General features: G+C 44.6%; 1 protein-coding gene across 1 annotated transcript in view; it reads right to left on the bottom strand.

Moving 5' to 3' along the window:
• The window catches only part of LOC141198683 (uncharacterized), a 38,763-nt gene extending 21,876 nt beyond the window's left edge, over positions 1-16,887 (bottom strand). The window contains exon 1 of the mRNA XM_073663085.1: positions 16,547-16,887. Coding sequence (XP_073519186.1) covers positions 16,547-16,887 — 341 coding nt within the window. The remainder of the gene's footprint in view (positions 1-16,546) is intronic.
• Between the last annotated feature and the right edge of the window lie 765 nt (positions 16,888-17,652).

Genomic DNA, 17,652 nt, shown 5'->3' with positions numbered 1-17,652 from the left:
CTATTTTTGATCAAAAACAGTGTCGATAAGAACCCTATTTTATTGAAATGCACTTTTGCTTTTTATTTATTTATTTACAGTAGGGTTTATGATAATTTTTCTTTATAGTTTTTTTCTGATTTATGGCCATAGTAAACATGCGTCTATGTGCTGCATGGATACCAATTTAAACCAAGCTCAAAATCTGTGTTTTTTCACGGGCACCATAGTGGCCGTATGGGCCGACGCTATGGATGATACACCCCCTAACTATCCAACTATCATTTGGTAAAAATCTCATAGGTCCTGGATTCATTAGTACCTGCACCAAGAATGGGGCTAAGTGAGTATTTATTAAAGGGAATCCACTTCAACGACTACCCCACGGCTGATTAAAGGGAATCTGTCACTCGCTGGGACTTATCTAACCTCTAATATGGGCATATAGGTGATATAAATGTGAATCTATACTTACCTGTATGCCTCATATTAGAGGTCTGTTTGCTGTGAAAAGGCTTTTTATTCAGTGAAGATTCCGATGCTTGCGGGCCGGGAAGAAATGCCCTGTGACGTGTAGTCACCATGTCCAGGTCCCGCGCACTTCACTTCTTACGGAAGGCACAGTGGTACTGTGTACTAGGCAATCATAGTGCTGCAGGGATCTTGTGCACAGGCACTGGCGAGTCATGGTGACTTCCCGGCGCCTGGGCACAAGATCCCTTCAGTACTATAACTGCTTAGTACACAGTACAAGTTCGTCACTACCGTAAAAAGCGCGCAGTCGTGGGATCTGGACATGGTGACTGCACGTCACAGGGTACTGTGACGTGCAGGGGAGGTGGGAAATATTTTAATTAACACAGTAGGCGGGGATTTCTTCTCGTCCCCCGGCCAGCAAGCATTGGAATCTTCACTGAATAATAAAAAGCCATTTCACAGCAAAAGAAACTCTAATATGAGGCATAGATGTATAGATTCACATTGCTATGACCTGTATGCCCATAGTAGAAGTCAGATAAGTCCCAGGGGGTGACAGATTCCCTTTAATCAGCCGTGAGGTAGTCATAAATCCAGATACATATCAAGGTATTGTAAGGTGGCTAATGGTCTCGTAGTCGATGGGAGGCATGTGTCACAGAGATGGCTGGTCTCTGTGATGTAACCCGGAGTGTTTCTCTAGGGCACATAAGCACTAAGAGGATTGTTCGGTGCACCTGGGAGCCGAGTTACAGGTAGCTAGGAGAGAATGGGCGGGTCCAGCTACCCACATACCTCACCTCTGGGTGTGGTTAACAGCCTATAAAATGGAGGCTGTTGTTTGGCACATGGTCTGTGTGTTTGGAGGGAGAAGGCCTCCTGTGTATGTTTGTCTTCAGACCAAGCCAGGACACTGGACACTACCCCAGCTTGTGTGGCACACAGGCCTGGCTGAGCAGAAACATGCTAAGTGTTATGCACACGCCCGGACTGACTGGCGTGTGCGGGTGTTGTGGTTCCACTGGACCATGGACCGGAGAGTGCCTGGAGGGGCGTGACTAAGTATCTGGCCGATCCGACCAAGGTGGCACGACGGCATACGACGCCAGTGCACCAGGGAGAAACCGGGCAGAGGGACCAGGTGCTACTCCAGGTCAAACTCCGGACACGGGGGTTGACCCACACTAGGATTACTGGAACAGGCAGGTTAGGCTGGCACAGACTGGTGGATGTAAGCAAACACGGCAGGTATGCAGATGGGTGGATACAGGCGAGTATGCAGGCAGGGAGGTACTGGCCGAAAGGACGGGCTGGAGCACAGAGAGGTTAAGACCCAGTACAGACTGGGTCACAGAACCGCAGATGCGGTAGACAACCACAGCAGAGAGGGAACGCCCGAAGCGGTGGGCAAGAACAGAGCAGGACGGGGCTGCAGGAGCAGCGAGCACAAGCAGGGCAGGACAGGACTGCCGGAGTAGCGGGCAGAAGCAGGGCAGGGCGGAAACCGCGGAAGCAGTAACCAAGATAAGAGCAGAGCAGAAACCGCAGGAGCGGCAAGCAAGGCAAGAGCAGAGTGAAAACCGCAAGAGCGGCAAGCTAAGCAGGAGGAGAGCGGACACCGCAGAGCGGTAAACAAGGCAGGAGCAGAGCAGAAACCGCAAGAGCGGCAAGCTAAGCAGGAGCAGAGCGGACACCGCAGAGCGGTAAACAAGGCAGGAGCAGAGCAGAAACCGCAAGAGCGGCAAGCTAAGCAGGAGCAGAGCGGACACCACAGAGCAGTAAACAAGGCAGGAGCAGAGCAGAAACCGCAAGAGCGGCAAGCTAATCAGGAGCAGAGCGGACACCGCAGAGCGGTAAACAAGGCAGGAGCAGAGCAGAAACCGCAAGAGCGGCAAGCTAAGCAGGAGCAGAGTGGACACCGCAGAGCGGTAAACAAGGCAGGAGCAGAGCAGAAACCGCAAGAGCGGCAAGCTAAGCAGGAGCAGAGCGGACACCGCAGAGCGGTAAACAAGGCAGGAGCAGAGCAGAAACCGCAAGAGCGGCAAGCTAAGCAGGAGCAGAGCGGACACCGCAGAGCGGTAAACAAGGCAAGGGGATAGGACTCTGTTCACAAAGAACAGACGGAGAAGGAAAGGCAGAACCAGAAGCACGCACAGTACTTACATAGAAGTAGCGAGCGTACACTAAATTCACAACAGAGGTACAGAGACGACGAGAAGGAATTTAGGAGCGGGTTCAGACTCTGCAGAAAGACGCAAAAAACAGACATAGAGGGAAAAGGGAGACAAGGTTAAAGTAGAAACGAGGCACAGACAACAGGGAACAGAGGAACGGGAACAGAGACAGCAAGGCAGGAACACAAACAGGACTCTGTTCAGACGGGAACAGATACCGCAAGGCAGGAACACAAACAGGACTCTGTTCAGACGGGAACAGATACCGCAAGGCAGGAACACAAACAGGACTCTGTTCAGACGGGAACAGATACCGCAAGGCAGGGACACAAACAGGACTCTGTTCAGACGGGAACAGATACCGCAAGGCAGAGACACAAACAGGACTCTCTTCAGAAGGGAACAGATACCGCAAGGCACAGACAGGCAGATCTAGGAATACGGCCCCTAGAAGGCGAAAGAACAGGCAAGAGGTGTGTTCACAAGAACAGACCACAGTTCAGACACAGAACTGGAAAACAGGATAGGACCTGGCATGTCAGAGACAAAAAGCCAACTGACAAGAAACAATGCTCAGGCGCCATCTTGAGGAAGAAGGTGGTATAAATACCCAAAGATGGACAGCAATAGGCTGAAGGTGCAACAGGGGCGTGTCCGCAGCAGGTACAAGAAACAGGAAGTTCAGCGGGCGTCGCCCTATGCAGCCAAAGTGGAGCAGAGCAGAGCACAAGGAAAGAAGCCAGACCAGGAAGCTGGGCGGGAGATGAAGTTTGCGATCTTGCATGATGAGAGATGGAACACCATGCAAGAACGCCGCCAGGTATGCTACACTAAGGACATTTACTTTGTTTGCCTGATCTAAAGGCTATTTGCTTTTCTGTTTGGCTTCTGGGTTTATGAAGCAATAAACCCACATGAACTTTTAAAGGAACATGCCTCATATTTTCCTCCCGTCGCATCCAAGTGAGTAAAACCCCTACTATATGTATAAAGAAAAGGGTATGGTACTCAGAGAATGTTTCAATAATCCACCTCAACGCATTTCCCCCAACAGGTTCATCAGGAGGCTTGATACTGGGATGATAATTCATGATGTTCAGCATAGTGTGCCTAATAGCCAGGTGTCCATGTTTAAATAGCCCAATTCATCCAAAACCCCTCCCAGACTAGGAGGCCCATTCCCATTCCTAGAGGTGAATTGTCACAGGATATACAGAATGGAGTCTGTCTACAATAATGTACTGCACCTATGCTACTTCTCATGAGCTAGAGGTATGATAATGTCCATCCCCTAGTGTGCATGTTGGGAAGTGACGTGCTTTACACTGAAATGCCAGATAAACTGATTGCGGCCAAGCCACTCATACCTGTGACTGCGCATGGTCGTAGTTATAATTCCACACCAGCGTGCATCTAGGATCATTGTCCGCGATTGCGCATGCCCAGATGTCTGCACTCCACACCGGAGCACATATGATATTGGATTGCATTCCACCAACAGAAAAATCCTATCTCTGAGATCAGCGTCATGGGAGACTAAAAACAAGTATTGCACATCCTCCCATCATGCAATAGGCATGTAGATCTACTTTATCACTACAGAAAATATGGGATGGTGGCCCACAGTAAATTCCTAAATGGTCATATTTGACCCCTATTGCATAATTAGACATACACAAGGAACACCACACTTGTTAGTTACTTAATAGTATAAGTGGGATATAACTGATAAGAAATAATTCTGATATAGAAGCTCAGATCTCTTGATGAAGTAAAACAATATGTGAACCATATTCACAGGGAACTGAGTAGCAATGGGTAGAGTATAAAATCCAAAAAATGTAATCCAGAATGAGTCTGTATTCATACAAAACAGGCATAGGAAATTTGCTCATTGAGTCCCTTAGGGGCTCGTGAATCCAGTCTGGAAATCCACTCACTTTCCTTTTTGAGGATACATCTATTGAGATCACCTCCTCTCACATTGGGTTTAACCATCTCAATGATGCAAAAGGAGATGTCTCTTGTTTCACCTCAATGTGCACTGTTCATGTGTCTCACTAATGGAGTGTCCCGACCATGGCGTATTTCGCCCAAATGCCCCCCACCCTCCTCCTATACTCCCTCTTGGTCGTGCATACATAATCTAGGGGACAGGTGCATGTGGCCATATATAAAAGTCCTGAGGTTTTACAGTTGGAATAATCTCTCTGGAAAAAGATTTTACCTGTAGAGGAACTCGAGAAATATTTACATGGTCTCATCCAATTACATATACAACTTTCTCGAGGTTCTTCTATCCAGCCAAGTCCACTTGGGTGCAGGTTTTTATAGAAAATATGCACTAAACAGTCCCTAATTGACCAACCCTTTCTGAAACTTATTGTGGGAGTAGATCCCACAGCACCCTCAGGTCCAGGTCGGCCAGGGTTTTCTGAGGATATTAAAGATATGGTCACTCTGATTCTTTTAAGTTCCTATTACTCGTGTTATCCCATCTTTTTCTTGGTCTCTTGGTTAGGTATGGAGGAGTGTCTGTCTATCCTGTTTTTCTGAAAACAATCGTGCGGAATCCAAAATGTACTGTGGGTACCTTTTTTCATGAATCTGGTGTTCATGTCTATTGCCTGTATATTAAAATCTGTGACATTAGAGCAGTCTCTTCTCAACCGTAAAAATTGGCCCTTGGATATTGCTTTTTTTTAAGGAGGATGGGGTGGTGACTATACCACTTCAATAGTTTATTAGTGCTTGTAGGTTTATGATAGATGAGTGTACCTATGGTCTTATCCCGTACTTTCTTGATTGGTACATTCAGGAAAGGCAACTGGTAATAGTTGAATTCTGATATAAATCTAAGGCCCACTCTATTGACGTTGAGTTCCCTAACAAATTCAATAAACTTTTCACTCGTCCCTGACCAGATTAGAAAAATTTTGTGAATATATCTATACCATACCCCAATATATGGATGCCACCACTTATGATCATCCCTGAATATTGTGGTTTCCTCCCACCAGCACAGGAATAGGTTAGCATACGAGGGGGCACAGGGGCTCCCCATCGCAGTACCCCTGAGCTGGTGGAAGTACTTCCTGTCAAAAAGAAAGAAGTTATGAGTAAGAGTGAATTTTAGAAGATCCTCCATGAAGTCATTATGTCTGCTACACTCTATTGATCTCGATTTCAAGAAACGTCTTGCTCCTCTGATACCATCATCATGCGGTATATTACTGTACAAAGCCTCGATATCTAGTAAGGCCAGCTCCCGTAAATGCATGTATACATGCTCGAGAGTATACATGTAGGGGAGCAGGCAAAGGGAAAACCAACTCCAGAGGGATTATTCCAACTGTAAAACCTCAGGTGGTACTGTGGGAACATTACACTGTGGGGGGCATCATACACACTGCATAAGGGGCATAATGGGGGCATTACACTGTGTGGGGCACCATACATACTGCATAAGGGGCATAATGGGGGCATTACACTGTGTGTGTGCATCATTCATACTGTATAAGTAGCATAATGGGGGCATTACACTGTGTGGGGGGCATCATACATCCTGCATAAGGGGTATAATGGGGGCATTACACTGTGGGGGGCAACATACATCCTGCATAAGGGGTATAATGGGGGCATTACACTGTGGGGCCAGTAAAGGGGCCCTGTACTTTGAGAACAATATGTTTCCTCCCTTCCTGTCTCCATAGTTGGGTCGTATGTATCTATTACAGGAAACAGAACAAAAACCTTATGATTCTTATAAAGGGGCAACACAAGACCCCAAAAGAGTCTCTGTGCTGAAGGGGTTAATGCCCCCTGCACCCAATAATGGGGAATCTCCACATACCTCCACCTGCAGAGCCGCCACCACATATATGGCTGCTCTGTGCGCACAGGAGCTGTGATGAGGTCACAGGAGGGGAGGAGTCAGGGGTCACATGATCAGGGGCCTCAGTGGATGCAGGACTCTGCTGTTCTGGTTGTCATGGTGCTGGATGAGCTGAAGTTTGTGTGGGGTCAGGAGGGGTTTACAGTGTGGATGTAGCAGAGCCGTGTGTGTACGAGGTGTACGGAGCAGAGCCGCCTTTGTACGAGGTGTACGGAGCGGAGCCGTGTGTGTACGAGGTGTACGGAGCAGAGCCGCGTGTGTACGAGGTGTACGGAGCAGAGCCGCGTGTGTACGAGGTGTACGGAGCAGAGCCGCGTGTGTACGAGGTGTACGGAGCGGAGCCGCGCGTGTACGAGGTGTACGGAGCGGAGCCGCGTGTGTACGAGGTGTACGGAGCAGAGCCGCGTGTGTACGAGGTGTACGGAGCTGAGCCGCGTGTGTACGAGGTGTACGGAGCAGAGCCGCGTGTGTACGAGGTGTACGGAGCGGAGCCGCGTGTGTACGAGGTGTACGGAGCAGAGCCGCGCGTGTAGGAGGTGTACGGAGCAGAGCCGCGCGTGTACGAGGTGTACGGAGCGGAGCCGCGCGTGTACGAGGTGCACGGAGCGGAGCCGCGCGTGTACGAGGTGTACGGAGCGGAGCCGCGCGTGTACGAGGTGTACGGAGCGGAGCCGCGCGTGTACGAGGTGTACGGAGCGGAGCCGCGCGTGTACGAGGTGTACGGAGCGGAGCCGCGCGTGTACGAGGTGTACGGAGCGGAGCCACGCGTGTACGAGGTGTACGGAGCGGAGCCGCGCGTGTACGAGGTGTACGGAGCAGAGCCGCATGTGTACGAGGTGTACGGAGCGGAGTCGCGTGTGTACGAGGTGTACGGAGCAGAGCCGCGCGTATACAAGTTGTACGGAGCAGAGCCGTGTGTACGGAGCGGAGCCGCATGTGTACGAGGTGTACGGAGCGGAGCCGCGTGTGTACGAGATGTACGGAGCGGAGTCGCATGTGTACGAGGTGTACGGAGCGGAGCCACGTGTGTACGAGGTGTACGGAGCGGAGCCACGTGTGTACGAGGTGTACGGAGCGGAGCCATGTGTACGAGGTGTATGGAGCGGAGCCGCATGTGTACGAGGTGTACGGAGCGGAGGCGCGTGTGTACGAGGTGTACGGAGCGGAGTCGCGTGTGTACGAGGTGTACGAGGTGTAGGGAACGGAGGCACGTGTGTGTACGAGGTGTGCGGAGCGGAGGCGCATGTGTACGAGGTGTGAGGAGCCATGTGTTTGAGGTGTACGGAATGGAGGCGCGTTTGTATGAGGTGTGCGACGGCGCATGTGTATGAGGTGTGAGGAGCCATGTGTTTGAGGTGTATGGAGCGGAGCCGTGTGTATGAAGTGTGAGGAGCCATGTGTTTGAGGTGTATGGAGCGGAGGCGTGTGTGTACGAGGTGTACGGAGCGGAGGCGCGCATGTACGAGGTGTGAGGAGCCATGTGTTTGAGGTGTATGGAGCGGAGCCGTGTGTACGAGGTGTACGGAGCGGAGGCCTGTGTGTACGGAGCGGAGGTGCGCATGTACGAGGTGTGCGGAGCCATGTGTTTGAGGTGTATGGAGCGGAGCCGTGTGTACGAGGTGTGAAGAGCCATGTGTTTGAGGTGTACAGAGTGGAGGCGTGTGTGTACGAGGTGTACGGAGCGGAGGCGCACGTGTACGAGGTGTACGGAGTGGAGGCGCGCTTGTACGAGGTGTGCGGAGCGGAGGCGCGCATGTACGAGGTGTGCGGAGCCATGTGTTTGAGGTGTATGGAGCGGAGCCGTGTGTACGGAGCGGAGCCGCGTGTGTACGATGTGTGAGGAGCTGCCCACTTACTAAAGACTATGATACTTTTCCATCACTGTTACAAATATAAGGCTTACATTGGAGTAAGAGTACAGTGAGGATAGGACGGAAAGCAATATTGAATTGTGTGGATAAAACAAAAGCTTGTTTAAGGTTTATTCAAAAGTGGTTACAAAATAAGGAAAAAAATAGTTGATAGCACAGAAAGAAGTATCAGGTTATAAGAGAGAAAACAACATTCATAAGTTCTTAAGTATACAGCATGAGATGGTCCGTGGTGGAGATTCTCAAGGTATGAGACAGCTGCCCATTCATGTCTGCCTCTGCTTATATACCATCTCGCCTCACAGACATACATTGGAGTTAGGAGATTATTTTTACAGTTTCATAACCCAATATGGCGGCTTTCTGGTATATTAGTAACTTCTACCATGTTAGAACAAAACTAGTAACTCATGGAATATGCCTTTTGGCTACGTGCACAATTACTTTATGTTGGTATATTTTAAACATATGGCTAGTGACCTTTAAGGATCATTAGTTATCTCCAAATAACCCATATTGACAAGAGTCCTATAGGTTTGACATACAGAACAGGTGTCTCTGCCAAGATCTTCAAAATAACCCCTCAGTCTCGCTCTAAAAATGTTTAAAACTGAATATGGTCGAACCAGAGCTTCAAAGTTTCTTATTATGTATTTATTTTATCATTAGAGATTAATATTTTACAGTCCCCCCTGATTATGATATAAGAAATATCATAATCAATCCTAAACTCATTCTCTCACCATTCGTATCACATTCATTCTTTATTCTGAAAACCTTGTATCAACTCCTGTATTGAACGTCATCTGAGTTCCCAAAAACTTCTAAATTAAAAATAAAGACCATCTTCCTTTTTCATTTCTGTCTTTATCTTTTAATATATTTTCTTAATTTTACACATAAAAATCTGATAAAAAATGCACAGCAAGATCAAAATAAATATGATTATGTTTGGATTTGTTAATACACTTCCTGCAGCCATTTTTGCTGAAGACTGTGACCAACTAGTTACTGATCTTCCTAGATTTTTCCACCAAGATGAGCCTGACATACTTGTCCATTCATGTTCAATATCATTTAAATGGCCTTGTTCATGTCGGAATACAATTTCAGCTTCTTTTAGTTGTTTTGTTAACAAATTTAACAAACCTTTGTCTTTATCTCATATGTCCACATATCCCAAGGGAAATTATATACACTGCTCAAAAAAATAAAGGGAACACTCAAATAACACATCCTAGATCTGAATGAATGAAATATTCTCATTGAATACTTTGTTCTGTACAAAGTTGAAGGTGCTGGCAACAAAATTAGACAAAAATCATCAATGGAAATCAAATTTATTAACCAATGGAGGCCTGGATTTGGAGTCACCCCCAAAATTAAAGTAGTAAAACACACTACAGGCTGATCCAACTTTGATGTAACGACCTTAAAACAAGTCAAAATGAGGCTCAGTATTCTGTGTGGCCTCCACGTGCATGTATGACCTCTCTACAACACGTGGGCATGCTCCTGATGAGGTTGCGGATGGTCTCCTGTGGGATCTCCTCCCAGATCTGGACTAAAGCATCCGCCAACTCCTGGACAGTCTGTGGTGCAACGTGACATTGGTGAATGGAGAGAGACATGATGTCCCAGATGTGCTCAATTGGATTCAGGTGTGGGGAACGGGCGGGCCAGTCCATAGCTTCAATGCCTTCATCTTGCAGGAACTGCTGAAACACTCCAGCCACATGAGGTCTGGCATTGTCCTGCATTAGGAGGAACCCAGGGCCAACCGCACCAGCATATGGTCTCACAAGGGGTCTGAGGATCTCATCTCGGTACCTAATGGCAGTCAGGCTACCTCTGGCGAGCACATGGAGGGCTGTAAGTCCCTCCAAAGAAATGCCATCCCACAGCATTACTGACCCACTGCCAAACCGGTCATGCTGAAGGATGTTGCAAGCAGCAGATCACTCTCTACAGCGTCTCCAGACTCTGTCACGTCTGTCACATGTGCTCAGTGTGAACCTGCTTTCATCTGTGAAGAGCACAGGGCGCCAGTTGATACTTTGCCAATCCTGGTGTTGTGTTCTGTGGCAAATGCCAAGCGTCCTGCACGGTGTTAGGCTGTGAGTGCAACACCCATCTGTGGACATCGGGCCCTCATACCACCCTCATGGAGTCGGTTTCTAACCGTTTTTGCAGACACATGCACATTTGTGGCCTGCTGGAGGTCATTTTGCAGGGTTCTGGCAGTGCTCCTCCTGTTCCTCCTTGCACAAAGGCGGAGGTAGCAGTCCTGCTGCTGGGTTGTTGCCCTCCTACGGCCCCTTCCACATCTCCTGGTGTACAGGCCTGTCTCCTGGTAGCGCCTCCAGCCTCTGGACACTACGCTGACAGGCAGAGCAAACCTTCTTGCCACAGCTCGCATTGATGTGCCATCCTGGATGAGCTGCACTACCTGAGCAACTTCTGTGGATTGTAGAGTCCAACTCGTGCTATCACGAGTGTGAAAGCACAACCAACATTCAAAAATGACCAAAACATCAGCCAGAAAGCATTGGTACTGAGATGTGGTCTGTGGTCCCCACCTGCAGAACCACTCCTTTATTGAGGGTGTCTTGATAATTGCCCATAATTTCCATCTATTGTCTATTCCATTTGCACAACAGCATGTGAAATTGATTATCAATCTGTGTTGCTTCCTAAGTGGACAGTTTAATTTCACAGAAGTTTGATTTACTTGGAGTTATATTCTGTTGTTTAAGTGTTCCCTTTATTTTTAAAGCAGTGTATTTGTGACAAACTGAACTGTATAGGAAGGATTTTCAGATTTCTTGTCCCTATTGACGTAATATTAATACTTCCTTCTTGGAGATAGGTTTATATTGTGCGGAGGGAAGTGTGAAAACTATGGTCAGATTTTCAGCATGTACACAAGATGAGAAGAATACAGAAACAACTTCTTTTTTGGACATAACTTGGAAACAAATTTTGTTTGAGCTTATTGGGGTCACCAAATCATGTATCGTGTGCACATTCTCAACTCTGGCATGACATGAGGTATGATTATGGAAACACAAGTTATAAATGACTTTATCCTGTCCAGGTAGACACATTACCTTAGAAACAAAATGTAAGTATGAAGAAATGTCTAATTGTCCAGTGTTGGTACCATCAAATGCAAAATCTGTGTACTGTAATAGATAATATAGTAATTGTGTATTACTAACAGGAATGCCCAGAACAGTAATAGGAACCATGGTTTCTTCTCTTCCCGATATTGGGATTAGTGTTCCTATACAAATGTTCTGTTCACATCCTAACCACTTATTTACCCACAAATCTGTGTGATTTAACGCAAAATTATATTCTGTAGGCAAATTTCACATTATTCCTAAAGGTGTAATTCTACTTTGCAATGCCTGTGCAATCATTTTCAGATTGGTGGAGTATTCAATCTGAATTTCTAGACATGCTCCGGTCACTTGGGATTCCTGTTCACTTTCTATTAGAGCTAAAGTAGCATCTTGTAGATGTGACACTGAAGATCCCAACACAGCAGCAGTGTTCAAAACCATCTTCTCAAGGAGTTGATGCAAACTTTTCAAATTTTTTACTCCTTTGCCTCCAATATACCCAATATTTTCTAAATCTGATTTAAGTGTATGTATGTCGGATGTCCATAGTGTTAATTAAACTTCCCACTGTTCCTAATCCCCCCAAAATACCTTCTAATATCCCCCTCTTACTTCTAACCTGTGTTGACGCTCTTCTCCCAAACCATTGTTCTGTTCCCATTTCCATGTTGATGAGATGTGATTGACATTGGGGATATCTGGATGAGATTTTCCAACTAGACATGTTAAAAGTCCAGACCATAGTCATCAACACTCCATCCCTTAATAGAGGTTTAGATTGGAATTGATTGATTTGGAAAGGAGTAGATGGTTGAAACCTTGTCTGTGTACATACATTATCTACTGCTGACCAAACATTTACATCTTTACATTGTTTGTAATTATTTTTACTTAAAACACAACATTGGTAAAGTCCCGAATCCTTAGGAGATGGATTATCTAGAGAAAAATCAAAATTCTTATGCAACCATCTCACATTCCCGTATTGACTTCTATGTATAACATTTGTTGGACCATTTGAAAAACTTCCCAAAAATATTTTGTTTCTGGTCCATGTTAACAAAGACTCGGGAGGTAACTCTAACCTTGTGTTGCATTTCAATAAAAGAGACGACATATTTTCTTGACTATGTTCTGCTTGTGGTGCAACCCTTACTTCTGGAGCCATAGTATTTGTTACTGTAAAAACTACAGATACTTGTACTGATTCTCTGGTTAGCTGGAAGTTCCATGTTTTTACCCAATCTTCATCTCCTTCTGTAATAGAAAGTAATGAAGGATAAAAAAATTTCCCCAAAAGTTGTGTCTTTAACATAATCTCTGTTTCGGATGTTCTAACTTTCCCTTTTGCGAGCATATCATTAGGAATATCACCCGACCACACAGCTTTCTCTTCACCTCTTATCTCTATATTCCAGTATAACACATCTGTAGGATTACATTCCCATATGCCTGTCATGTCATGTGATACATAATGTATCTAATAATGTATCTAATCTCCTTGTAATTGTGTAAATTTAGACTTAGATCCTATGGCAGCATGTAATATTAAGTGTCGTGTATGAAGTGTAGCTCAATTCAGCATTTTACACCATAACCCATGCAAATGTTCCCAGTAATATCTACTGAATCGTCTGGCTTATCTTAATCTATTAGATTTTGTATACTTGATCCTCTTGGTTTCCGTGAATGTAAAGTTCCTTTGATATGTCCATTCACTTCACTAGTATTTGTTCCATGATATAAAATGTCTTCTGTGTAGATCAGAATTGAAATAGTACAAAGTAGCAGAAATGTGGTTCCCATCAGATAGTAGCTTTTCCTGGGAAACTTTTTCTTTTCTTGAAGGATTGGTGTTGAATCCCTTCCATCAAGGACATGGTATTCCGTATTCCAGCTCTTATTGGAATCCATTTCTTCCTAAAAGAAATGCAGTATCATTATTTTGCAATATACAATTTGCATTGATCAACGTGTACCCACAATTTTTGTTGTCTGCAGATATTTTTAACCATGTTGGATGCTGGTTGCACTAGGATCATAACTTGTCCCATGGTGTCGATTATTTCAAAGGGACCCTCCCAGTTACTTTCCCAAGGTCCACTCTTCCTGAAAGATTTAATCATGACTAGAGCCCCTTTTTTGAATTTGGATTCATATGGTGGCTCCATCCTCGGCATTCATGCGGAAGAAAGGTTTTCAAGTTTTCCTGCAACAATTGCAACCATTTGGACCTTGGAACAGCATCTTTTTGAGGTGTGGACAAAAATGGTTCATGTGGGAAAATCAATGGCATTTTTCTTCCTGTCATTAGTTCAAAATGAGTAAATGGAGTTGTGGAGGAAGTTGTTCCTCTAACACTCAACAGTACAAAAGGCATCCAGCCAAGCATTACCTTTGTCCAATAACATTTTGGCAATTCTGGATTTTATTGTCCTATTCATCCTTTCCACAATACCAGCAGACTGTGGATGGTAAGGTACATGAAACTATTGTACCCCTAGAATAGTACAAACTGCTCGCATGATTTTTCCTATGAAGTGACTTCCTCGATCAGAGGTAATCATTCTTGGGATCCCCCAAGTACAAAAGACACGATTAACTAATGCTCTAGCTATAGACAAAGCATCATGTTTCTTGACAGGTAAAATTTCAACCCATTTAGAAAAAACATCTACTACAACCAATGCATACCTGAGACCATTTTTACCTGATGGTAATGAACCAATATAGTCTATTTGTAACGTAGACCATGGACCATCTGCAGGTGCGGTTTGCAGTAGTGGCGATTTCTGTCCTTTTTGTCTTGGATTAATTTGGGCACAAATGAGGCATGATTGAACAATATTTCATACAGTCTCTTCCATCTTTTCCCAGTAAAATCTCTCTGAGAATCCCTAACAATTTCTGTTGGCCCAAATGACCCAAGCTGTCATGATTATATCTCGTGAACTCATCCTGTAGATGTTTTGGTACAACAGGACGCAAGTCCCCATTTAGGTCATGACACAAAACCCGGGACGCAACAAGAGTTGTATCTTTTTCTTGTTCTTCCGCAAAAGAAGGGATATGCGTGTCTGTTCTTTGAACTGCTGAAACCTCGAGAGGTTCAGGTTCAAACACTTCTTCTCCTGTCAGGGCTGCCTCTTTGGCTAACGTATCTGCAGTTGCATTTCCAACAGATCATCATCATCAGACTTTTTATGGGCAGGAACTTTGACAATTGCAAAACCGTTAGGGGTTTTTGAAGCTATCTCAAAAATTGTTTTCAGTGTGTCACTATGTACAAGAGTCTTGTTAGAAGAATCTACAGCCTCTTTTTTCCAAAACTGACAGGTAATCTGTAAATGATCTCACAACATAGGAGCTATCACTGTAGATTACAATGGGACACTACTCGTCAGCCTCATTCAGCTGTAGCACCATTTTTACTGCTTCTAGCTCTACCCTCTGAGCTGAAAATGACTCAGTAACTTTTGTTTTACCACCTGTCTTCTTGTGGGATAAAAAATGGCATATCCTGTATAATAGTGCCCATCTGAATAGAATCTGGAACCATCTACAAAGACTGCTTCATCTCTTACCTCGGCCTACCGTCTGAAAAGTGATAGAATCGGATCCTGAAAAGAATGGAGACAATCATGAGTTTGCCCTTCATATTGCATCAACTGAGGAAGAACATATTTGGCCTTATAATCTACCTCAATTTGATTGGAAGACAATGACAGTAACCTATGGGCAAATCTCTGATGTGGGATACCTGGGATATTTTTCTCAAAGAGAAGCTTTAGTGTAGAATGAGGAGTTTGCAGAATGATTTGGTTGAAACCAACAATGTGTTCAGTTGCTTTGACTGCAAAGTAGACACCTACCAAGTGTCTTGCACAAATTTCAAAACCTCGTTCTACAGATGAGAGAAGCTTAGAAAAATAGCCCAAAATTCTCCACTCTTCTGCCTGCAATTGTAACAGAACAGCAGGCACCGCTGTCTCTGATGTGTGAACTTGTAGAGCAAATGGAGCTGAAGGATCTACTGTGGACAAAGCAGGTGCATTCTGTAAATTCATTTTCAATTGTTCAAATGAGGTTTGTTGTTCAACATCCCAATGACCAAAGTAATCATTATTTTCACCTTTCAAAAGTTCGTACAAAAGGCCTGGCCTTATCAGCAAAATCCTCAATGAAATCCCTAGAATAGTTTACAAGACCCAAAAAGTGTCGCAATGCCTTGTGTGTGGTTGGGATTGGGAGAGAAGCGATTGCCTCTATTCTTTCCTGCAATGGCTGTCTTTCTCCTGGACTCAACAACACTCCCAGAAACCTGACCTCGGTCTGCATCAATTTGACCTTTTTAGTGTTAAATTTCAACCCTGCATCATACAACAGTTCAAACAATTCTGTCAAAAGAGAAACATGTGACTCCTTATCCTAAGTAGACAACAGAATATCATCCACATATTGCTGTATGCAATCAGGCCTAGAAAATCTGGATAATACCTTTACCAACGCCTGATGAAAAACACTAGGTGACAAATGTGCTCCTTGAGGTAACCTGCAAAACAGATATTGTTCATCCAAGAAAGTAAATGCAAACTTGTACTGACAGCTCTTTTAAAGAGGTATACTGAAAAAAACATTACTGATGTGTAGTACAGAGAAATATTTTGTCTTTGCATTTAGCCTTGCCATCATGTCATGAGTATCTGCAACAATGGGAGCAACATTGGGAGTATGTTTATTAAACATCCCCAAATCCAATATCATTCGATATCTACCATCAGATTTCAATACACACCAGAAAGGATTGCTACTTACAGAGTTAGCCTTAGGTATGACACCTTGAGCTAGCAATTCCTGTATTATCTTATACATAGAACCAATTGAATCTGGAGGCAATTTATACTGACGCTGTGGAGGAGGATCACGTCCTTTTACATTCACAACAAAATCCTTCATTGTACCCACCTCATTCCTGAACTGAGCCCAAAGAGAAGGAAAACATTGTACAATTTCAGTCAGTACCTCATCACCACCAGTTTCAGGCCACAAATGATCTGATGACACAAAACATCATTCAAGCAAATACTTCCAACATGGCTATATTCACTAGGGTCAATGACTACAGGTTTACGTCCATTAGAATCTTTCCAGATCACTTGATTCCCTAGATCAATTACCCATCCAAATTTCTGCATAAAATCTGTGCCAAGTATATTCTCAGAATCATGACAATACCAAATGTCAATTTCTGTTTTAAAAGAACCTGGTATTTCCAACATAACATTGGGAACGAGCTTTGCTTTTGTTTTTCCTTTTCCGCTGAATCCGATAACATTACAACTTGGAGATTCTGATTTTACCATCAAATCAAGGTTAGTAACACTTAATTGTGCCCCTGTATCAATGAGAAACACAGCACTTTGTTCTGCCAAAATCACCCTGAGAAACGGTCTTCCACAGTCATCCAATGTAACTCGAGTCACAAATTCCAATGGATTGGGTGTGGGAGCATTCTTTGCTAGTCAGAAAGATGGAGGAGATGGAAGCAGACCAGTGTCTCTTTTACAAGCACTGTCCCAGGAATTTGACTTCTTCACTGTCATCTCTCTGCTCTGTCTGATTAATGGAGCTTATTGTGACTGTGTTTGAGTATTGTCAGTGTGAGGGGATGTGGGAGAATTGAATGGATGGGCAGAAGGTTTGATGGATGATTCTGGTATGAGTCCATTTTTCCTTCCAAGCTTACCTTTTCTCAATGTACCTGCCTCTGATTCTGCTCTCAAAAATTTTCTGCATTGCCACTTTAAGTGTCCAGGTATACCACAAAAATAACAATGAATATTGTTCCTTTGTGTGATATTTTTACCTTTATGTTCAGTGTAATCTCTCTCTATTCCTGGATGTTAATGTGGGTTTAGGTTTTGGTTGAGTTTTCTCTGATGTCAGTTGTCTATCTTTTTCCTCATCAACTACAGCTATTTTTGCCGTGACCTGATTCCGTTTTATGGATCTCCTAATTGTGTCGATAAAAGTTGTTGCCTCCTGCAATGATGTCAGAGCATTAGCCAATTGCACTGAAACAGGATCTAGATACTTGAATTTTGTTACATAAAATTTGATCATCGATG

The sequence above is a fragment of the Phyllobates terribilis genome, unplaced genomic scaffold (genome assembly GCF_046119375.1).
Source record: "Phyllobates terribilis strain yellow unplaced genomic scaffold, ASM4611937v1 Scaffold_99__1_contigs__length_5935540, whole genome shotgun sequence".
In the NCBI taxonomy this organism is placed as follows: domain Eukaryota; kingdom Metazoa; phylum Chordata; class Amphibia; order Anura; family Dendrobatidae; genus Phyllobates; species Phyllobates terribilis.
Note: the sequence above shows the minus strand (reverse complement) of the source record. Positions and strands in the feature narration are given on the sequence as shown.